This window comes from Pelodiscus sinensis, chromosome 4 (genome assembly GCF_049634645.1).
Source record: "Pelodiscus sinensis isolate JC-2024 chromosome 4, ASM4963464v1, whole genome shotgun sequence".
NCBI classification, from domain to species: domain Eukaryota; kingdom Metazoa; phylum Chordata; order Testudines; family Trionychidae; genus Pelodiscus; species Pelodiscus sinensis.
This window is the reverse complement of record NC_134714.1, coordinates 66,661,938-66,686,489: the sequence shown is the minus strand read 5'-3', so window position 1 is coordinate 66,686,489 and position 24,552 is coordinate 66,661,938. Positions and strand designations below refer to the sequence as shown.

General features: G+C 41.1%; 1 protein-coding gene across 2 annotated transcripts in view; it reads right to left on the bottom strand.

The window, feature by feature from the left end:
• Positions 1-24,552, bottom strand: part of STARD9 (StAR related lipid transfer domain containing 9) — a 130,723-nt gene that overhangs the window by 78,538 nt on the left and 27,633 nt on the right. For both annotated transcript variants that reach the window (XM_006135403.4, XM_075927239.1), the window contains exons 4-7: positions 6,231-6,347; positions 4,839-4,871; positions 4,683-4,744; positions 3,907-4,019 (exon numbers count right to left, since the gene is read on the bottom strand). In XM_006135403.4, the coding sequence (XP_006135465.2) occupies positions 3,907-4,019; positions 4,683-4,744; positions 4,839-4,871; positions 6,231-6,347 (325 nt within the window). The remainder of the gene's footprint in view (positions 1-3,906; positions 4,020-4,682; positions 4,745-4,838; positions 4,872-6,230; positions 6,348-24,552) is intronic.

Sequence of the window (24,552 nt, the reverse complement as noted above, 5' to 3'; positions counted from 1 at the left end):
TGTGGATTTCAAAGGGCAAGGGCTCACACAGAAGGACTATAGGGTTATACCTTTACATTACTGAACTCAGCAATTATTGGTTTCAGTAATACAGTATAAGCAGCTCTTACTGGCATATGTGATCCACTTTACACCTGAATTGGAAGTTCTTCAAAGTAAGCCCCCTATCCTGATTAGCAGGGAGCAAAATATCTGAACGCTCTCCCCCTTCATCTGACATATAAACTATCAAGTACACTTCCCCAGGAATATACGTGATTAGCTCTTCTTTATTAACCTCTCACTAAAAACAAAATAACGCCACCTCACAAAAAAAACAGACCACATGCAATATATATCATACACATGGTAATAGTTGTTAAATGCACAACACACAGAGTACCATACACATACAGAACTATGTCATCTAAGTACAGACCCTAAGACACTGACTCATCAGTATCAATTCTATTCATGTGGTACCCTAACAACCGTGTAATAGTACCACATGACAGTTATAACAAGAAGTTAGTTCATTTTTAATTCATCCAGCCATTTTTTTCTAACATTTTGAATCATGTTAATTATGAGCAGAACTGCAAGTTTCTTGAAGAGATCTTTATCAGAATGTGAGAATGTTTGTCACGGGACAGATATAGGGGCAGGGCTAATTGAATGCTCAAACTGGGTTTCCTCATGTGACCAGAAATGGTACTTTCTAATTGTGTAATGGCTTTAATATTATGCTTTTCTCATAGTACAAAATAAGAAAAAGTCAGGGAAGGGGAAATTTTAAGGGACACTACAGAACTCCAAAATTATAGTCACTATCCTAATTACACACAATATTCCAGGTAACAGCTGAGTATTGAATTCTAATTTAAAGAACTAACGATAAATATAAAATACCAGAACTAGAAGAAAACAGACAGATTTCATCTCAAGAGTAGGGATGTAAGCGACTAGTCAACTAGTCCCTCAATTAGTTGCTTTCCCTTCCTGCGGGAGGAGCAGGAACTGGTGCTTGGGGGAGCCAGCTTAAAAGCTGGTTCCCTCAGCACTGTCTCTGTGAGGGGGAAGGGTGGTAGTGGGGACAGGGCACTGTGCTTCTACTTTTTAAATGTATTACGAGCCTACCTGCTCTTAATACACTTACAAAGCAGAAGCGCAGCAGGGGGTGGAGGGGAGGGAGGAGGACCCAGTGCAACCCAGGACCGCTGATTTCCAGGCTCGCACTGAGTTTCCCGCGCTGTGCCTCAGCCTTTTAAACGTATTAAGATCCTGCCAACTACACAAACAAAAAATGGTATTCACAGTTTAGATAGAGTGAAACTGAGGAGCTGTTTGTGAAGCATTTTGAGATTCTTGGATGAAGAATCCTATGTAATATTATTATATCTTGCAAAGCTAAAATAATTGACTACAAATGTAGTTGGCAGTTCTAAAATTATCCGGCTCTTTTAAAATTCAGCCACAGTATCTTGATTTTCCGTTTCCATTTCCCTCCCTCTCCTAAAAAAAACCCCTGCATAAGATTAGGTGGCATCATAATGGCAAGGAGGGGAAACTTACAAAAGGGACAGAGTCAGGGATTCTATGATTCAAAACCAGAACAAGCTAGTACTTGATCTGATATGACAGAACCAACACAATTTTATCTTATGTGCATTTTACACATTAAAAGAATACTTCTTAGGTGTCAAATTTGCTACAAACTATTAGGCCAATAGCAAAGAGCAATTCCAGAAGGAATTTGGAGTTCTGCCCACTGTGTTGCTAAATACCACGTGCCCACAATAAAAAGGAAATGGGTGTATTTACTTTCCAGATAGACTCACCCATATTTATAGTTTGCATCAGTTTGAAAAGGTCTCTTTTTCCATTCTTGACTATTAATATGATTTATATGGCTTTAAAATAACTTATTCAGGGTTTGTCTAAACTGCCACTTTACTGCACTGTAACTCTCAAACTCAGGTGTGTAAAACACACACACACACACATGCAAACCCTGAACACAGCAAGTTACAGCACTGTAAAGCACCAGTGTAAACAGGCAGAGCTGTTAGCTACTACCCTCATGGAGGTGGTTTACCTACAGCCCTGGGAAGAGCTCTCCCAGTGCTTGTGCTGTGTTAATACTGCCATGTTAAAGTGCTACCACAGCAGCCCTATAAAATCAAAAGTGTCGAAAAAGCCTCCATTACTTCTACTGCCTTTAGTGGACTGATTCTGCAGAAATCACTGACCAAATGTATTACTTTTCAGAGGGCAAATTCAGTGCTATATAATGCACCTCGAACAACGTAAGCACCAACAGCTGAGAACATTTACACTTCTGACAGTAGGGCAGAGGCAGAAAGAAAAGAGACAAGGAAGCGGGAAAATTGGTAGGATAAAAGAAGGCTACGTCTAGACTAGGGATGTTAAATATCGGTTAATTGAATAGTCAAGTAACCTCATGAATTCTTATTGGTTAGTCAACTATTTTATAATCCCAGGGGTGGGGCTGACAGCCAGCGCACTCCAGCTTTTCTCCTGAGGAGCCCCCCTGCCACTCCGTGCTGCTGCCTCTGTATCAGAGGCATCAGCAGAGAGTGGCAGGTGGGAACTGGTCTGCAAGGGGAGCCAGTTTCAAAACCAGCTCCCCTCGCGGACTGGCTGCCTGTCGCCCTGTGCTGCTACCTCTGATAAAAAGACAGCAGCTCCTGTCTGGGGGTGTGTCTGAGCTCCAAGACTCAGTATGAGCTGGATCTCAGCCAAGCTGCCTGCCCACCCGGGTCCTAATATACTTTAAGCGCAGCGGGGGTAGGTCCCAGACCCACCATAAGCCAGGATTGAGCCAGGCTGCTGTGCTGGCCAGCCTGCTAAAAATATTTACTGGGGAAGGGGGTGGGGAAATGCATATAGTCTATAGCATTAACCTATAAGCTTTCATTTATCGGTTAATCTACTACACTATTACATCCCTAATCTAGACTGCAGAGCTTTTCCGGGATACCAGAGGTATCCCGGATAAGCTCTTCTGCGTCCAAGGAATGCATTTGCTTTTTCAGAACAGTTTCCAAAAAAGCGGACATATTCTTTCACCATCCCTATATTCTTGCCAGTGAGAGGAATAAGGGATGTTCCGAAAGGAGTTTTTTCCAAAATTTGGCCCCGTGTAGACAAATTTCAGAAAAGCCCCTTTGGGAAAAAAATACCCAAATTGCAGTTCACAATTTGCGTATCTTTTCCCGACTTTTCTCTGCAGTGTAGACATAGCTGAAGGTAAGAGAAAATATGAGGACTGAAAAGAGGAAAACAAAACAGAGAATCCACAATAAACAATTCTATTGAAAGGTGTAAGTTTGGATACAATGTAGAACTGAATCAGAATGTTTTTATAGCTACAGAAAACATACATTTGTAAACTCCTAGATTAGAAATCTAAAACATAGTAATTCAGTGGAAAGAAATACATTGTTTCACAAGATGTTTCTGACAGGAAAATGAAGCTTTTAGGGTTTACAGATAAACTGCTATCAACTAAATGGCTATGTAAGTTTTTTTCTGCGCTTAGAAAGATATTTCTTCCTTGTATTAGCCAAGTGCAGTAAGGCTTGGAGTCAGATTATCAGCCTAGATATATCAATAACCTGATCCAATACAGTAAATCTTATGTTTTATATTTTTATTTAACACATTCACTACACACACAAAATGAGTCCTTCCTCTAGAATTTCACCCTCTTCAAATACTAAGAATTAGATTCCATGTTCTGCGATATCTTTTGCTGTAAAGCGTTTTAATTCTTCTAACTACATATTTCATGTTGACTGTTTAATAACTGGAAAGAATGGAAATATTAAAAATCATATTAGGAATGTAAATGAATATACAAAATAGCCAAACAGCACTGTAATCAGTACTGAAACTCACTCTTACCTTGCACATATGGACCTGTCTCAGGGTGCTCTCGGACACGAAGTGTATAAGGTTTCTTCTGGTTTGATTGCTTTAACAAATCTCGGACACGCTCATTATAGATTTCAAGGAAACTGAAAAAAAAGTAAATAAAATGATATATTTTTGGGCATATTCTATTCACAAAAAATATCTGAAGTTGTTCTTAGGACAATGAAAATTTGCACCAGCAGCCTGGGCACAGATATTCCACATAAAAAATTAAAGCATTCATCTTCCTTATCTCTCACATTACGTCTTCTTACCAGTTGTACATACAGACACTTGGAAAGGAACTGAGAAGCACTCAATTGACATTAAGCAAGAAATAGCTGTCCCCTCTTGCCAGCTGGTTGGAAATAGTGTTGATGCGTTAAATCATGTGCATTGCCAACACAATATATTCCTGCACTTTTAATGTTGTTCCCAACTCATCAATTGTTCAGAGTACATAACTCCACAAAGGAGATGGTGGTTATGAATGAGAAATAAATGCAGTGTATGGTCCAAATTTTAAAGAGTTAAAGAAGCAAGAAATGGACTCTTCTTAACCAACTATTACTTAACTGCATATTCTTTGGGATCTAACAGTGAACACACAGCATCCAAAGAACTACACTTGGACTGAAAACCAAATAGCAAGATTTTCCCACACTCGACAAAATGACTGGCAGCCCTGAATAGTGAGCTTTGACTAGGGAACTACATAATTGTAAATGTTTAGAAACATACGGCTAAAGATTACGAGACACTCCTACCTGACTTCTATTCGGCAAGATGCTGGCTGCTCTGAATAATCATCCTCCCTTGAAAAAAGGCCCTGAACAAATCAAAAGTTTATGTTTTTTTCTTTAAAATAAAAATAAAATTAAAAACAATTTAAACACATTCAAGTTCATAAAAGAAACAAATACCTCACATATACGAGGTGTCAACCCAATGGATGCCTTTAAATAAAAACAAATCAAAAGAAAAATCATTAAATGATATGATCATAGTCCCAGTTTCTCTTATAAAAAGCCATTTTAATAACTATAAACAAAGCTATGGGCAACATCCAACTATTCCAGCATCAACTACCCACTAAAACATGGATAGATACATAAGCAGTCAATGTGGAGATCACAGCACAACCTATCTTGGCACACTCAGTGCTAGATATTCCAGTGAAGGCATCTCTAGATGTATTCACTTAACAGGATGATGTACTCTGACAGTTATGGGTATAGCCAATCTCACTCTCACTCTCACTAAAAGACATTGTGGGAAACTTTTCATAGGCCATGGTTGCTGAAAAGTTTAACATTAAGATGACACCACTTGCCACAGCCATGGCTTCTGGAAAGAGTTGGAGCCACCCTCAGGCTCCACCTCTCCAACTCAGAAATTCTTTGAAGTATGGTGTGAAGATTTTTAAAAGGTATATTTGAAATGTAACAAATTGAGGAAAACACAACTTTACCTAAATAGATGCATTTGTGTGGATGTGAAAGTTCTTTACGGACCAACCTGGTTGATTTTCTAGCTATTAACAGTGCTAATAATGTTTTACAATAAATACAGTTTATTAAATATTGAATCAAAGCGGAATTCTTCCTGAAACACAAATCACTTTCTTATTAAGGAATCTAGTGACAGCCACATTACTACAATGAATGTGCTATGGGAAAAAGTAATGAAATTCTCTCCCTTCAATTTATATAGGTTTTCAGGGAGACTAACTACCTTTCTCTCTGGACTACAAATCCAGTAGCCCATCTACTGGAGCCACTGGTCTGGATGCTTTTAATATATAAAGGCACTTTCTGTGGGGTCCCATCACTCAAATATCTTAGAACAGAGTGGCTTTGAGGAGAATATGCTACTGTTTCATCTCCAAAGCTTCTATTTAAATTCATTTAATTATTGGAAGTGAAACAAGTATGATCACCTCAGACGGCTAAGTCTTCTCACAGAAATGCAGCAGAAAAGATGGCACAAACAATTATTCCAAATTTTAATTAGCAAAAGTAATTTAACTTCTACATGGTTGTCTGATTATCAAAAACAGTGGCAGTAGAATATTTTTTAGAGACTGAGGCTGGCTGATACAAAGAAGTATATGTTCGGTAGAAAACCTGATTTCTTTATATTAATTATTTTAACCTATGCTATTTAGCTATGGTCTTAATTATGTACTTAATTTTAAGCACAGTAATCCCAAATAAAACATACTTAAACATTTGGCTTAACTGGGATCTTAATCATGAACTTAAATTTAACAAACACATGAAAAACAAAACAGTGTTATGCAGGCTGTTACTCACTGGAGTTCCCATCATCGTATATGTTTTTCCTGAACCGGTCTGTCCATATGCAAAAAGACAAATATTGTAACCCTTAAAAGCACCAGACAGCACTGAGGTGCCAAGGTCCTGGAAAACCTGGAACGACAAAGGAAAAAAATGCACTCAGTCTTTCCCCCTCCTTGGAAACGCCCACTGCCATTCAAACATCATTAGTCTATTTTAAGCCTAAAATGATAAAAACTTCCATCCCATTTGTCTTTTATTTAATGGGACTAACATATGTGCTCATTTGTTTTAACCTTTCCTCAAAGATCAGGTTTCTAAACTTTTTCTAAAACAATTTTTGTTGCCCTCCCCTGAACTCTCTCTAATTTGCCTATCTTTCTTAAGGTGGGTTGGCCAAAATTAAATACAGTAGTCCAGCTGAAGGCTCATGAGTGACAAAGAGAGCAGGACAATTACATCCTATGTTCTACCCTATAACATTTATATTAATATGCCCCAGAATATTATTTGCAACTGTGTCTCTAACTCATTCAATATTGATCCTCTATAACATCAGATCCTTTTCTGCAGTATTACCACTGAGCCAGTTATTCCCTGTTTGAGAGCTATGCATTTGATTTCGTCTTGCTGATTGCAGACCAGTTTATCAAGATCATTTTTAATTCTAATCCTGTTCTCCTAAGCACTTGCATATGCTCCTAGCTTGGCTTCATCCTCAAATGTTACAACCATATTCTTCTCTCCACTATCCAACTCATTGGTGAAAATATTCAATAGTACCAGATCCAGGACAGATTCCTGTAAGACCCAATTAATTAGGGCTTCCAAATGTAACTGTGAACCATTATTAATTGCTCTTTGGATTAGGGATGTAAAATCCAATTTAACTGGTTAACCAGTTAAATGTTATGTTTAACTGGTGGGGGAAGGGGCGCTCCAGCCTGGCTGGGCTGGACCAGCTCCCCTACTCATGGTGGACCAGCTAGAGTGCCATGCCCCGTCCCACATGGACCAGGGCTGCTCTGGCTTACTGGTTAACCCGTTAAACATTCACATCTCTACTTTGGGTAAGGCTGACTTTTCCCCCCCGTCTGTCCATCTGTTTTCTCTTGTCTTATACTTACATTGCAAGCTATTTGAGTCAGGGACTTTCTTTTTGTGCTGTGTGGTGTCCTGGATCAATTCTACAGCCACAAGGCACTCCAGCAATGTAAATAATACAAAATAATAAAGCCACATCTACACTGCAGGAATTTTGAGCAAGAACTTTTTGCGAAAGAGAACGACCACACTGCCATGTGCTTTTGCGCAAGAGCATCCATGGCAGTGTGGACACTCTCTTGCGCAAGAAAGCTCTGATGGCCATTTTAGCCTGTTGCCTGTCCACACAAAAGGCTTACTCCTCATAGAAAGAGGAATAACTCTTGTGCAAAAACCCCTGTGTTCTTACAATTAACTCTACGTTTTCTTGCACAAGAACGCGCTTGTAGTGTGGACGCTCCACAAGTTTTTGTGCAAAAATGGCTGGTTTTGCACAAAAACTCTGCAGGGTAGACATAGCATAAAAGAGCTGACTATTCCAATCATCAAGGCCAAAGGTTGGCTATTGCTAAGCATGGCAGAAAGTAGCAGATTTTACTTGCTGCTCAGATACTACTTTGTTTTTTTCCTGCTTGGAGTTGACTGTGCCCAACACACTGATCCCATCCCCAATATACCAAATCCCCACTCCACTACAGTATTGTCTCCTCGGCAGCATGCACAGGGCTCTGGAGTCCCCTTTACACAAGCCGTCAACTGCTAAGTCCTCCAGCACAGGATACATTAACTGAGTATGGTTACAGCCTTTCAAAGAAAAATATTTTAAGTATAAAAATCTTTTCTACTCATGCAAAAAGTTAGCTATATACCATACTTGCTGCAAAAATTCAGCCAACTTGGTTTCTTTCACAGATATGTCAATGTATTAATCTTAGCAATGGTGGATAAAGAGAACAAATACACTGAAGGGACAATTTACCCCAATCCCAAGCAATAATAATAATAATAAACAGAGGTATCAAAAATAAAAACTCTTGAGACTTCAATTTGCAGGTCATATTACAGTTAAAAACACAACAGATGCAGAAAATTCAATAAAGTTCCAACTCCACTCAAGGCTGAGACTATACGCATATTTCATTAATCAAGAACAACTTGGCTATTTGTATTCTCTGATAATAAACCATCTGAGCCAGAAGTCAAATGTCAGTTGTAGTTCACGAGCAGTGGCAGAATGTCTAACAAAGTATTCTGCATCAGGAATGACAGCCCCTGGAAAGTTCAAGCAGGAAGACAGACTTGTATAACCATATAGAACACCTTTATCAACATATACTGTCTGAAAATATAGCCAGACACTGTAATATGATGGATTAAAACTATGCTGAACAGATCATCATCATCCTGTAATCTGAAACTGCATGTTTTTAATAGAGGAAATTTTTCATGTATTAATAACATTTATATGGCACAGTTTTTACAGACATAAATAAGATCTATTCTCTGTCCTGAAGAATTTCCTATCTTTATTTTTTTAAAGAAGTGCAAGAATAGGAGACAAGACAGCAGGACACATGAGTGGGTGAGATCCTGGCTTCGATTAAGTCACTGGTTAAAATGTCTATTGACTTCCTGGCAGCCAGAATTTCAGACTGTGTTCTAAGTCCAAAGAAGACATGGAGCAGAGATTGGAAAAAGATGGCTACAGCAATGATAAGACAAAAATACTGAATAAGAAGAAAAGGGAAAAAAATAGGGCTGAAATTATGAAGGACCTTGTAGGTGAGGATAAAGAGTTTGCATCTGGTGTGGCAATGGTTAAAAAAAATGTTTTCTTTCTGCCCAGAATGCTGGACAGAAGGATGCAGTAATAAATTCATATTCTCTCAGAGCTACTGGGAAACTGTTCTCTTGCAGCACTGTTCTCTCCTAAAAGCACCCAGACACCACCAGGCTTTTTAAAAATTTCTCATCACATACACATTTGAAATATAAAATAAGATCATAAGCAGCATTTTGTCCATGAGGCCTTCTTTGAGCTGTGGGAAAATGTAACCGCAGGAATTTGATTTGGGGTTAGAGTATTCTTGGAGGTTGCTTTGTAGTAGTGTTTCAGCATCTGTTTTCATCTCATTGGTTTCTGTGGAAAGGGAAATGTGCTTTTTAAAATAACTGAATAAATATCCAATCAGAATATGGACCGGATCCTGCAGTTATTACCTCACACAATCAATTCTGTGGACTTCAAGGGGACTGCTCGAGAGTAAGGTCTGCAGAACTGTCCGTGCTTCAGGGAGCAAATGTTTGCTAATAGAAAACTGCCTCAAATATCCCGTAACTCAATGGTCTCCAACCTTTTTACACCCAAGATCACTTTTTAAATGTCAGAACAAGCCAAGATCTACCGCCCCATCCTTCCTTGAAGCCCCACCCACTCTATTCTCCTCCTTTCCATCACTTACTATCCCCAGCCCTTATACACTCTATAGTGCCGCTTTTTTTTCGATTCTTCTGTAGGGAGAGGTTTTTCCAACATTTGGCCTGTCTAGACTGGACCAAATGTCAGAAAAACTCCTTCTTTCAGAAGCCCCCTTATTCCTCATGGAACGAAGAATACAGGGGTTACCGAAAGAGCATGTTTGCTCTTCCAGTAAAAAAAGTGGAAGAACAAACGCATCCCTGGATGCAGAAGAGTTTTTCCGGGATATCTCTGGTGCATTTCTAACACTTCTGTTAGTCTATAAGGTGCCACAGGACTCCTCGCCGCTTTTGCAGATTCAGACTAACACGACTACCTCTCTGATACTTAGTGGTGGTGGTCTGCCAGGGACTAACCCTGTGGGCTGCCATTTTTTTATTGCCCATCCCTGCTCTAAGACCAAGAACTAAATGGTCTAGATGGTGCTTGGTCCTGCTGTGAGGGCAGGGGACTGGACTTGATGACCTCTAGAGGTCTCTCCCAGTTCTAGTGATCTATGATTCTAATTAGCAGAGGGTAAGTATTGGGATCTGAAACGGGGAAGGAATTGCATGGAGGCAGCAGATTCTCCATGCACAGAGGCTTCTGTGAAATAAACTTGAGTGTGAATTTGAAGTGCAGTAGCTGTTCCACCCTAACTCCCATGCCACATTAAAGGTACCTTTGTATGCTTTAGTTTAGTTCTGAGGGCTGCTTGGGAGTTTTAAGGGTAAATTGGTGGGAAAGGAAAGAACAGTGAAGAGTGGAGCAGGGATGTTAAATTGTGATTAATCAGCTAATCGAGTAGTTGATGGAAGTTCCATCGACTACTTGATTAGTTGATGGGGGGGCACTTGGTACCCCTGCTGTGACTCTTCAGTTTAAATGTAGTTGGAGCTGGGCACACAATATTTGAAGGTGCATCCTGTTTTATATACTCTAACGTGGCATCAAAGAAGGCTTTTGAGATGTTTTAGGTAATCAATTGTTATGGCACTCAGTAAAACATCAACTCCTCTTACTTTAGCTTTTCAACCCTGGGTATCTTCAGATTTTGACAGAGGCTTTACATTGCTGTAGAAGCAGCATTCTCAGCCCCTAGCTTGAAAATGAACACTTATGTTGTAAAACAGAGGTAGCTAATAGTAAATCAAACATTCTATGCTGCCATGATCCCAGGTCAGTTACCTCCAAGTGTTTCTCTGATTAGAGTACTGTTGCAGAGCACTTGGACCTAAATACAGTGATTCTCAGTTCACCAATATTTTCTGAAGTCCAGAACTATTTTAGAACACTATAGGAATATATTTCAGACCAACCACTTTCAAAACTGCAGCAGTACTGTCATTAAAGAAACAAAAACATTTCACAGTTGCTAAAGCTCAGCAAGGCCACCAGTCAGCAACTAGAGTTATGGCCGTGGTAACCAACCTGTCAATAGTGATCAACCGTTCGATCGTGAGGACTCAGCCAGTCGATCATGAGGCGTTCGGGTCTCCCCCATTTCCCTCCACCCCCAAGAAGCCCCACTACTTACCTCCAGCGACAATGGAAGTAGTGCCAGCTTCCTGTGGGGTGGACGGAAGTCCTGTAGCTGCGCACCACTTCCGGAGGTTCCAGAAGTGCGCTGGCTGCTCCCCTCCCCCAGATCTGTGGTGTACTAGGAACTTGGGGGGGAGAGGGAGTCCCCAGAGGAGGCATGCGCTGGGGCTTCCCTGCTCTGTGGGAGGGGGGAGTTGGCCCCAGAGGAGGCGCGCGACGGGGTTTCCCTCCTCTGCAGGGGGAGGGGGGGTGAGGGAGGAGTCCCGGGAGGAGGTGGGTGTATGGGACTCCCTACGCCCAGCAACACCCTGTGCCCTGCCCCCACTGGCACCCTGTCCCCTCCTGCAGAAACCTGTCCCCTGCTCCCACTGGCATCCTGTTCCCACTGGCACCCTGTCCCTTGCTGCAGAACCCTGCCCCCCCCGGCACCCTGTCCCCCCTCCTCTGTTCCTGACTGGCACCCTGCCCCAGCACCCACTAGCACCCTTCCCCAGTACCATGTCCCCTGCTCCCACCAACACAGTTGGGGACACATTAGTGAAGGCTTGGGCTCTTTTTTATTTTTTTTGCATCTCCCTTGTGTGGCCCCCAACTGACTTTTCTGTAGGTCAGTGACCCCTGACTCAAAACAGGTTCCCTGCCCTTCTCATAAATAAAGACAATGCAGAAACTTTTTTTGTTTGAGACAGTATTTTATTTAAAAATGAAGCCTGACCAACAAACCCCCAATTGGGGCCAAGCCCCTGTCTGGCCGTGGCATCATAACACTCCTGCACTCCCCCTCTTCCCCCCCCCCCCCCGCAGACCCCAGATCTAAGCCTATCATACACTTTGCCCATGAAAGCTTATGCTTCAACACTTCCGTTAGTCTATAAGGTGCCACAGGACTCCTTGCCACCACCACTAAGTTTACCTGCACCTCTGCAGGTATCCGAGAATCACAGCTCTGGTTGGCTGCAAACGCTGTTCGTGGACAATGCGAGCAGTGGGAAGCACTGTGGACAGAACAGTGATTCATGGCCAACAAGAGCTGCGATCCTCTGATACCTGCAGAGGTGCAGGTAAACATGGAGTTGGGAGCCCTGCCAGGGACTAACCCTGCAGACCTGATTCAGCCATCGGCCAGAATTGACCCACCCCTGACTTAGAGGCTGAGTCATGTCAGGGTTACAAACAGAGACTGAAAGAGAAATTGGTACAAACTGGATGGGCCTAGTTCCTCCCAACAGTCCCAATTCTGTATGATGATCCATTATAGAAAAGATGCCTAAATCTCTGCTGAGTCTGAAATGAGATTACAAAATGTAATGAAATTTGGAACACAAATCACAGTCTGAGCATAAATGATCTCACATCAAACTAGTCTCGATAAAAAAATAAGTGGCCTCATTAGCAACACTACCAGAAAAGTAAAAGTTAAACAGAAGAAATATAATATCTATATGATATAGATGTCACATGTGGAAAATGATATTACAAAATCCCCCAAATATCTATACTTATGCAGAGATCAACACTGTAGCAGTCAATCTCCCAGCATCCGATTTAGCAGGTCTAGAAAAGATCCGTTAAATTGAACGCTGACGGCACCCTCACTGACACTGGCACTCCTCGAATCACAAGGAGTAAGGGAAGTTGATGGAAGCGTTTGCTCCCATTGATTTCCCACTGTGGAGATGGTGCAAAAGTTTGAATTAAGGTATGTTGACTTTAGCTATGCAATTAATGTAGCTGGAGTTGTGTGTCTTAATTTTAACTTCCACTTAGGTATAGATGTGGGCCAAGGCTAAAATTAATAAGGTGCCTTCAATTCTAGGAAATGGCTAATCAAAAAGAGGCACAAAATTCATCTATTGTTCTTTTCCATTTTAAAAATCTTCCAAGGAGGCAAGGTTTCAAAAATGTCTTGCAGTGGATTTAAAATCCAGATTTAGTGACTATACTATGACTATTTCAAAAAACAAAAATAAAAACAAGTTTTCAAGATACTAAAACAGTCAAGCATTTGGCTTTGGAATGTGGCCTTCTTTATGAAAGACGTATATATTTATATAGATAATACATTTGCATTCTCTTCTGCAATAAGTGTCAATATATTTTTGGAAGAGCATCGAGAAGACATGGAAGTCAGGATGGAATGGGTGCAATGCAACATCAAAAAGTTATAGGCATTTAATGTGAGTAATGACTTGAGAACAAGTGGACACTTGTATTTTGCCACTGAGGCCTTTGCCTAGTCTTTGGATAGTCGTTAATACTTTTTCCATTAAAATACTCACAAAACTGGAATGTTTATATAACTTTGTAAACATCTGCTGTAAACATTTGTTGGATAAATATATTTGCTCACTGCTCGGCCATATTATATGGAATTTACTGTTGTCTTGGTAAGTCAGCAATATATGGATAACTTCTATAGCCTACATCGGGGTGGGCAATAATTTTAGATGGGGGCTATCTCAGACATTTTTTAAGTGGTCCTAGGCCACCCCAGAAGGAGTGGGTCTTTGGACAGAAAGGGAGGGGCCAGGACACTTCTGTGCTTCCCCACCCACAAACCCTGATTAGTCTGGGGGTGCGGGACCGCATGAAGTCTTTGCCCTGCCTCTCCCAGAAGGAACAGCTGGCAGTTCCCTCTAGGCACCCGCATCCCTGGCAGTAGGAGGAGACTTTGTGTGCTCCCATTCCCCCAGGTCAATCAGGGCCTGGGGGCGGGGGAAGCACGGGAAGACTCTTACTCACTGCCCTCACTCTGCAAGGGGGCACCACACTTAAAGTCAACTGCCAGCTGCTCAGCTGATGGTTGACTCTCAGCACTGCACTCCCTTTGCAGGGCAGGGTGGGACTTCCCCCTGCCCCCAGACCTAGATTTTGCCTGGAGGTGGGGCGATCACGTGAAGTCTCTTGCTCTCTGCCCTAGCCCTGCAAAGGGTACACAGCACTGGCAGGGAAGGTGACTTTGCGTCCCCAAGCCCTGGATGGGGGTGGGGGAGCAGCAGGGTGTCCACAGGCCAGATAAACCTGCTTGGTGGGCCGCATCCAGCCTATGGAAGCCCTTTTGCCCACCCTCGTCTACATCCTCTTACTTTTCATTTAATTAACATGTATTGAATTAATTCTTTGCCAATTTAGTAGGATGATTGATATTAAGTAGTATATAGAAACTGTACATATCTTTTTGAGAGAAACACTATGAGAACTACAAAAGCAGCTTCAGTTTAAAATGCACAATGCAAATTTTAAAGATATTTGAGGCCTTTTAATTATAATCCAATCTTGGTAGCATGAATTTTAAAAGCATGATATACCAGATCTTTTTCCTGATTCTTTTAGATCTTTAAAAACAGACTACTGAAATTATAAAAGGGAAATGAGGGATCTGTTTTAAATGTATCTTGGAAAAGGCTGGTTTGTGTATCAGGGTATCCCAAATATAAATCTCAGAATAACATCATGGAAGAAAAATGTAGCAGATTTGTACAGACAGCGTTGAAAACCAAGTTTGCAGAGCCAGGGGAATACTATGAGCAATAAGGATTTTTCAACTCCATGTTATCTATGGTAAATAACACTTGTTTTGCACAGACTGCAATAACTTGGCATTTTACCAGGACCAGTCCTAACTTATTATCAAATCCTGATGTCCTGAAATTCTCATTGTATCTTACCAGTCCTCTCAGTGAGAGGTGAGAATCAGAATTTTGACTGATTTTTTAAAAAGTCACTGCTGGCTCACTGATCTATTCTGTAAACAATAATAGTGGTAATAATTTAATGAAATTAAACTGCTGATTCTGTGAAAATTTAGGCTGAAATTAGAGGAGTAATAGGACCTTCTATTTTAGAAATTAACAAAATAACAGGAAAATGATCCAAGTAGTCACCTCCACAAATAGAATACTTTTCAAAAACAACACAAGCAATTGTGTTTATTTTTATAAAGGCGGAAAACACTAGGTTTAAAGGCTAAGAGATCAATAACTGGCTTTTCACCACATGACAGACGAGACCACCTCCATAAATGAAATATTAGCAAAAATTATCAGATGTTTCAGAGGGGTAGCCGTGTTAGTCTGTAATTGAAAAAACTCTAAAACCACCTAATAGTCTTGCAGCACCTTACAGACTAACAAAAATGTAGATGGTATCATGAGCTTTCGTGGGCACAACCCACTTCTACATTATGATTCCTCAAATTCCATTATACACGTTCGTGTTAAAATTCACACAGTGAACAAAGGAAGAAAATGTGCCTCACTATCAGCTAGAAAGCTTCAGAGCACAGTTAAGAAATTTGTAATTTATGTTCTTTACCTTACAAAATAAGTGCCATTCTGCTGGAAATAGTGTGATGATTCACCACCCCAATTGCATTGCTGTAAACCTATGGTTTGGGGCAAATTTAAACCATCAGACAGACTTTTGTGCATATACATAATTAAGCACAAGGTAATAAAGTGCCCCACCCTGCAAGACAGTTGAGGTTGCTTAGACCCTCCTAAAAGGCCTTGCAGAATCAGGTCCATGTAGAGGCAGTTTCCCTCTTGTTCCCTCTTGGTTGGGAACAAATTTTTAGAGCCCTGCAAATTTTTGCAGATTTCGGACTTATATCTCTGGACCATGTTTGTAGAGTGTGCATCAGATATGATTATGAATTTTGTATCCGACTAGGACTCTACAAATTCTCCCTGCTTGAAAGTGCTACATTGTCCTGCATTTTGCTTCAGCTACCCCAGACTAACACGGCTACATCTCTACCACTATTCTACCAGGACAGGCTTCTGAAGGACATAGGTAGTAATCTGGGGACCGTCCTAGGTAGGGATGTTAAATCTCGTTTAGTTAACTAGTTAGACATTATGTTTAATTGGTTAACTGATTAAATGAGGCAGGCAGTGGGATCGGCCACCTTACCTGCCACGACTGGGCTAGAACAGCCTCCCCACTGCTCCAGCCCCCATCAGTTAACCGTAACTGTTAATCCTCAATCATTAATCATTACTGGTTAACCATTCACATCCCTTGTCCTCGTGTACATCTACATTAGCTAGCTTACAGCTACACAGATGCAATTCTGGTGCTGTAAAATTGCTCATGTAGCTGCTCTATATGCACACAGGGATGAAAGCGACTAGTTGAGTAATTGACTACCTGATAAGCCTAGGCTTATTGGGTAGTCAAGTCACTACTCGACTACTTGTTCCCCTCCCCCTCCCGCCCTCCCTGCCCCTTTAGGCAGCAGGAGCGGGTGCTGGGGGAAGCCAGCTTAAAAGCCAGTTCCCACCAGTACTGTCTCCGGGGTGGGGGGGAGAGATGGGGAAGTGGAGGCACAGTGGCCTGGGACCCAGTGTGAGCCAAGACTGCTCAGTCCCTGCTGGCTCTGGGTCCTGGACCTACCCCTGCTGAGGATCTGCCCACCCGGCTCCTACTACATTTACACTGCAGAGCCAGAGTGGGGCCCCTTATCGACTAATCGTGTAGTCGATACAAATTTAATCGACTACACGATTAGTCAATTACCTCTTCTTAACATCTTTTCTCTCCCATCAACATCATAAAACCATCTTCACAAGCCCGCATGCAGTTTTGTTGGCAAGAGAGCTTCCCCCACCATTACAGTGCTGGACACACCACATTCTGTCATTGACACTTTTTGTTGCTCATGGTTGTTTTTCTTTCCACCTTTGAGCACCATAACTTATACAGGCAAAAGTGGTAGTTTAAAGAAGCCCTTAAGTAATGATTTAGGGAAGAGTTTCAAGACTCAAATCCTGTTGTGATTTTGATGGACTTTTTATAGATTTTATGAATAAAAAAAGCAAGCATATATACGAAACAAACATATAAGTGAGTAAACAAAAAATAGAGCACCATAGTACCAGCAGTATCTTCTTATACTACTTTTGTTAGAAAAACATTTGTTACAAAAATGTACTAATCCAAACTGTTTAAAGGATATATATCTGCACAATGTGTAATCCTCAAGTAACAGTGTAGCATCATGTAGCATATAATGAAATCACTGCATTTTAGCTTTTTTTACATCAGTTGTCAGTATTTGTTTTTTCTTACTCGGGTGATGCAAGTTGGAATTTTGGCTACTAATTGGATCTTAAAGATCACTGCACTGGAAAACACCTCTTAACCCTGTAATATATACATTCATAATCACAAACTGGCTTCTCACCCTTCACATGAGATCAGCTGGCAGTGCTGTAAAGAAACAAAATAGGTAAGATGTAGAAAAAGGAGAGGAAAGGATTATATAAAAAGTCATGTAAACAAGTCTTTAAAATAATAGGAAGTCCTACGAGTCAGGGTTTCCATTTTTAAATTTAATTGTTGTGGCATCATTCTTCTCTATTTGGAGTAGAAGCAAATTTGCTCCAACTCACACTATTGGACGAGAATTTCCTGTGTTTTGGCATTGTTTAGTCTGAATGGGCCTCTTGAGAGCGCAGCATATACTTCAGAAGGTCTCAAATGCACCTCAAGTTCTAATCTTTGGCATATCCAAATGATGCCAAGAAACTGAGGGAGATGTAGAAAGTAACTATTTTGATAAGCAAAATAGATAAGAATCAGAGTAAGTTATTTTCATTACTAGCTTCAGATTCCCATATTTCAATATAATTTTTAGAAGAAAGAAGAGGAAAGCTGTCCCACTATGCAGTGATCAGGTGGTCACACTTTAAACATTTTTTCCAACGTAAAAAAGCTACATGTTCTATATAGAAAATGAGAGAGTATCTTATAAACTAAGCAAACATCATTAATACAACCACTATATAGTTTGCAGAATAAGCCTATAGGTTTGGCTGCCCGAAGTGGCCCTTTGTAATTTCCTGCTAATCTTTCAGTTCTGGCTTGAACATTACAAACCAAGATCAATTACCTCACCCTTTCAGATGAAAACTGGAAACCTATATATGATCATAGATGGAGTATTTACATCCTTTAAATATGAACTTCTAAAAAATCCAACATCTTCCCTTTTCTTTCCCTATTCCATCAAAACCAACAGCAAATTGAATATCTTTTTAAAATTACATAAGAACATAAAAATGGCCGTACTGGGTCAGACCAAAGGTCCATCTAGCCCAGTAGCCTGTCTGCCGACAGTGGCCAGCACCAGATGCCCCAGAGGGGGGGACCGAAGACAATGATCAAGTGATTTGTCTCCTGCCATCCTTCTCCAGCCTCTGACAAACAGAGGCCAGGAACACCATTTCTATCCCCTGGCTAATAGCATTTTATGGACCTAACCTCCATGAAATTATCTAGCTTCTCTTTAAACTCTGTTATGGTCCTAGCCTTCACAGCCTCCTCTAGCAAGGAGTTCCACAGGTTGACTACACACTGTGTGAAAAACTTTCTTTTATTAGTTTTAAACCTGCTCCCCATTAATTTCATTTGGTGTCCTCTAGTTCTTCTATTTAGGGAACTAATAAATAACTTTTCTTTATCGGCTCTCTCCACACCACTCATGATTTTATATATCTCTATCATATCCCCCCTCAGTCTCCTCTTTTCTAAACTGAAAAGTCCCAGTCTCTTTAACCTCTCCTCATATGGGACCCGTTCCAAACCCCTAATCATTTTAGATGCCCTTTTCTGAACCCCAGGGGCAGATGAGAGTTTTGCGGGGCCCGGGGCAGCACAATTTTGCGGGGCCCCCTTTGGAGAAAAAATAGAAAAAAGCGTCAAATGCGCAGATTGAAGGCTATTTTCATACTAAATGTGAATTGGATAAATCTGATAGAAACTTAATTTAGTTGGATAATTTTTATTTTAATTATATTGTAATTCATTGTTAAACAAAATTCTGCATTAATAATTACAAATTTTCATTTAATTATGTTGTAATTTTGGCTGAAACAGAGTAGGCAGGCTGCCGTTTTGACCCTCATATCTTGTGATCCTACGCGGGCTTGGACAAGCGTCCGCCCCTGGAGCAGGGAAGGAAACCCTTGCTAGAGCAAAGCTAACTTGACAGGGGCTCTCAGCAGGCCTGCCCCAAGACAGGCCCTCTCTCCAGGTTGCCCATTAGCCCGGCGAGGTTAGAGTGTGGTGGAGGGATACCGCCCGCCTGCCTTTTTTGGGGGCAAAATAGGGCCAGGAGAAGTGAAGTTGGGAGAAGTTTGCCCGGCGGAGCAGAGGGGAAAGGACCGCCACAAGGGGGGCTCGCTCCGCAGGCTCAGCCCTGGCCGGGCTATGGCAGCGCCGCGTGGCTGCAGCCGCTTGGCTGCCGGCTGCCTGCTGCTGGGGCTCTGAGGGCTGAGCACAGATGCTGCAGTAAGTGCCACTGGTCCCCCCCCCCCATGTTCTGGGGCTCCGCTCTGGGCACTGGGGGCTCCCTCCCCCCTCGGCAGTGTCTTGTGTTTATAACCCGGGTAACCCAAACCCGCCGGGATGGGCGCTTTGGGGAGCTTTCGGCTGCTTAAAAATAGGCGCGTTGCTGCTCCTTGGCCCCCCGCCCTCCTGGCCACGGTGATGAGCTACATCGCAACACCCCCTCTAGCGCTCGCCACTCTCCGAAAGGCGTGGCGTGCAGGGCAGTGGCGGGGCGCGACAGAGCGAACTGGGGAGGGGTGATCCCTGCATTCGGGTGTCCTCAGGTGGCCTGATTTTGTGTGTGTGTGTGTGTGTGTGTGTGTGTGTGTGTGTGTGTGTGTGTGTGTGTGTGTGTGTGTGTGTGTGTGTGTGTGAGAGAGGGGGGGGGGAGGGGGGATGTCGTTCTAGATCCCAGCAGCCATCCGCCCCGGGGCTAGCTGTGATGAGCCACACACAGGCAGGCGATGTGTTCTTTCACGCTCCACACGAGATTCCTTGCTCTCCTCACGCTCTCTTGCGAGTTGAACTGGCAACTTGGGAGGGGAGCCTAAGGTTGTGAGAGAGAAAGAGGTGGCTGACCCCGGGGGCTGTGTCTGCACTTCAGCTTCGCTCTTAACCTAGCACAAACCTGGCGGGAGGCTGGCTCCCCAGGGAAGTGGGTAAGAGATGTGATGTAATCTAAAAACACGGCGCTGGTGCGGGGCCTATTGAAGCGCGGAGCCCGAGGCAGCCACCCCGCTCACCCTGCCCTATATCCGCCGCTGCTGAACCCTTTCTAAGGCCAAAATATCTTTTCTGAGGTGAGGAGACCACATCTATACGCAGTATTCAAGATGTGGGCGTACCATAGTTTTATACAGGGGCAGTAAGATATTCTGTGTCTTATTTTCTATCCCTTTCCTAATAATTCCTAACATCCTATTTGAAAACCTTTTTATTTATTAACTTTACAATTCAAGGCTATGTGTATTTCATGCAATAGTTCAAGACTTCATTAGTAAGAAAGCAGAGCAGTGAGCTGTTTGCCATGTACTGACTTCTTGTGCTTTGGTCACCCACCAGCTATTGAAAGAGAAAGCCATATCCCTTGATTCAGGTCTCAACAGGTCTCAACAGGTCACTGAAAGGAAGGAGTAGTTTTCAATTATATTCTACAATTCACTTGTATTCTGCAATACCTGTAATTTAAAACTACACATATATTCTGTTTATAATCTAGGAGTTTACTGGTTTTGTATTTCTATTTGTTAATAAAGCATTTCAGATCACCAGCAAACAAATTGTTTTACTGTGTGATTATTACATGAAGCTTTGAGAAGAGTTTCTGACAATTTAATATTTAAGTGAACTGTAGCTATGTGTAAAAATGACTAAGAAGTAATTTGCAGAAAACATTTTAAAGGAAACACATTAACAGTATACAACAGAGATTCAGTTCTAATTCTTTCTCCACATAGGAAAAAAAATGGAGATTACAACACCTTCCCAGAATTTAGTTCACCAAATTTAGCCCTCAACATTGTTGATGTTAACAGTTTTTTATTTTGTTACATGTTACCCATCCACTTTTCACCATAGGCCCTCTTCTCCAAAAGGCTCCACCCCCCCCCAGACAGGCCAGAAGTTGGAGCCCTGGAGGTTGGGGATACTGAGAGCAGGCCCCAGCCCGTGTCCCCATCTCCCAGGGCAAGTGGAGCATCCACAGCTACTCATATGGCTCTTACCCCAACCTGTCTCCAACTTCCAGCCTGGCATGTGGGCAGAGCCTCAAGGGACGAAGAACCACACCTAGACCATGGTAAGAGCTGCCTGGGCTACTGTAGCAGTCATCTGCCCTTTCTCCCACCTGGGTGAGAGGACAGGGGAACAGAGGGTGCTCTTGGACCCCAACCCTGATCAGGTGGAGGGAATGGCCGGAGGGAGGGGCAGGACCTCATTCCTCCCACTTTTAGGAAGAATTCATTGTCCCTAGCTCAAAGAGACATCCTACATGTACTTGATAAAAGCAGCAGCCAAGACACCGAGCCAGCTTTTTGCAATCTGGTTCAATACTTAAGACATGTTATACTGCAGTTCTGCCGTTCACGGTTGTTACTATGTATAAAAGCAAACATTCCAGAATATTTCCCACGAGCTTAAGGAAATACTGCTTTGAAGCTGTGCAGGCTCCTTGAGAATAACTAGTTTCTTGTAAAATGAGTCAAAACACCAAGTAATTCAAGGTCACTTATGAGTTCACAGAGAGAATTTTTGGGTTTTTTTACTCGGTAATTTAATGCAAAACGAAGTTTGCCAGAACCAGTGTTTAGTAAACTGCTAATCCTACCCCTTAGCTATGTCAGCTGCTTTCTTACATTCCAAACATGGAAGAATTGTGAACTCTAACATATTGACTGATGGTTTGTATGGGCTGCAATTCTTAGTCATAATGCAACTATTTAGGGGCCCTACAAATAAAAACAGAAGCTGAAATCATTGCTGATTTTCGCCAGTTTCTGTCCTGAGTGATAGTGACCATGCTGGACAAACAGCATGTGGCAGACTAGCACGGGAAAGATTTACATCCCCGTTTGCTTCAAACTAATTATTTCAGTAGATAATTCAGTGAATCAATGCTCCAACGTAATGTTTGGATGCACTCTGCTAATAAAGATGCTAGATTGTTTTAAGACATAAAAACCCAAGGCCTTGTTATTTTTATGGGGGGGGGGGGGAATCACCAGTTCTTTTCTGAGTAAGGGTTTTACTGCTGTGTCTAGGACAAATTCCAATTCAGATGTTATACTCTGTCCATCTAAACTCCCTCTGATGTGTCCTTTGGGTGTACTATTCTTCTGCACTTCCTTTCCCCAAACCATTACATAGCATTGTACCCTGCTGAACAGCAGCTGTATTCCATCCCACATTTGCATGTACTGCAGTTGTCAGCAAAATCAGGCCTGAAGATTCAAAGAGGTATTATGAGGCTTATTCTTTAAAATACTTTGAGATCAATGATGAGCTATGTTACAGAACCACTATTAATAATTATAATTATTATTGTTGTTGTTAATAGAAGAATGCTTCAGCTGAGGAAAAGGAAACACCTATCAATTCCAAATTAGTGAGCTGATGGGTAAAGAAGAATCTTTTGACTTTTTTTGTCCTTTTCCCACCCCCTCCATCCCCATGACATTCAATTGCAGAAAGCCTTTCACATTCATAACCAATGGAATAGAAAAGATTACATTCCATGTACTGTAATCAGGGAATAATTTTATGCAAATTATACACAGTAGGATGTGAAACAATTATTGCTTTGTGCTATGTTGAGCAAAAAAAGTCAGAAATGGCAAGGCTAATGGTGAAGAAAGGCATTGGGAAGAACTGGAACAAGCATAGTTTTATAGTCTGAAATCTTTATGCAGTTCAGTAAATGCAGCTTCATTTTAGTAGTTCTTTTGAGCTACTATTGGATTGATAGCATCTATTTAACTTTAACCTATAAAAGCCACTTAAGCACGTTTTAATTGCCAAGTTTCTACTTCTATAGTCCAGAGGAGTTGAAAGAAATTTATAAGAATATTTAGCATAGGAAATACCATATATTGTTCAAATACATTATTTCTTGAGGCCTCACTATCATTTTCTTGTTTTATTGCTATATCTTATATTGAAACACTTGTGAATTGCGAGAATTCATGGTCCAAACAAAAAAGTAAAATATCAGTTATTTCTAGTCTGTAGATTAAAAGATATCCTGATTACAGAAGTGATAGGTTTTTTGGCCTTAAAATTCTGGCTCGATTTCAGTGATCACTTTGATTTAACAAAAAGATTGTCCTGTAGACCAAGAGAAATCTGCTACTTATGTCTCTATTCATTAGAATTGTATTCATTAGAATTGTATTCATAAGAATATTCATTCTATTCATTTTGAATGACAGACATTATACTACCAGAATTATGATTCCAAAGTAACTTTGCAAAGATATTCTTGATTTTAAAAAAAAATCTTTTAAAAATCAAGAACAACTAAAATCAAGAACCACCAAAATTAAATGAACAATATGAAAGGTAAGCAAAAACATGTTTGAAAATACTTTTAGCCAATCAACTTGTCAGTGAATTCAAATAACCACCTACTCAGAAGCAGAACTGGTAGGATTTTAGAAAACAAGTTAGAATATGCAGTTAAAAACAAAAGCAAAAAACAAAAACCTATACAAGATAAGTAATACACACAATTTACTGTAGCCATTTTTTTATTTGTTAAACACCAGCTCTGCACGTAGTGCTTATACGGAGAGAGAATTCTTGCCCAGAGACCTCAGTGTCTTGCATGCGCAAAAAAACAAAACACCAAAAAAAGTTTGCATAAGACAATAGTAATTTTCCTCTTCCTCTTTAGCTTCTGGAAGTAAAGCAGTCAGCTAGGAAAGATCTCTCCTTCAGGGTGGAGAAAGAAAAGGAATATTAATTTATGAAACTTTTGGGTTTTTTCATATTTTTGACTTACTACAAAAAAAAGTCTGTCAACTTATATTCCTATTGGTAATTGACCATGTCCATTTATTGCAACCATCAAAGATAATATGAGCCAGTGGAATACAAGAAAAAGCATCTGCTGTAGCTCTTTCAAAGCAGTAATCTCTTTCTTGCACAAGACACAATCCAAATTCCTTTTAAAGTGTCCTCTGTTCAAGTTTACAGGACAATGGATCCTCAAGAAATCCATGATCTAGGAAAAGTTAAGCTCTTACTCTAAAAGGAATAATCCCCCCATGCCCTAAAAAACTCCTCCAAAACACTACAGTAACCTGTTGAACACATCTTCATTTTCTGTCATATTCCAAAAACAAACACATGGCTAATAATAAAAAGTTGAGGAAGGGTGGGCAGCAGTTCCTTTTAAAATATTCATTTTAAATGAGAATGCAATATATAATTTCCCAAAAGACAAGAAAACAAGACTTGTAG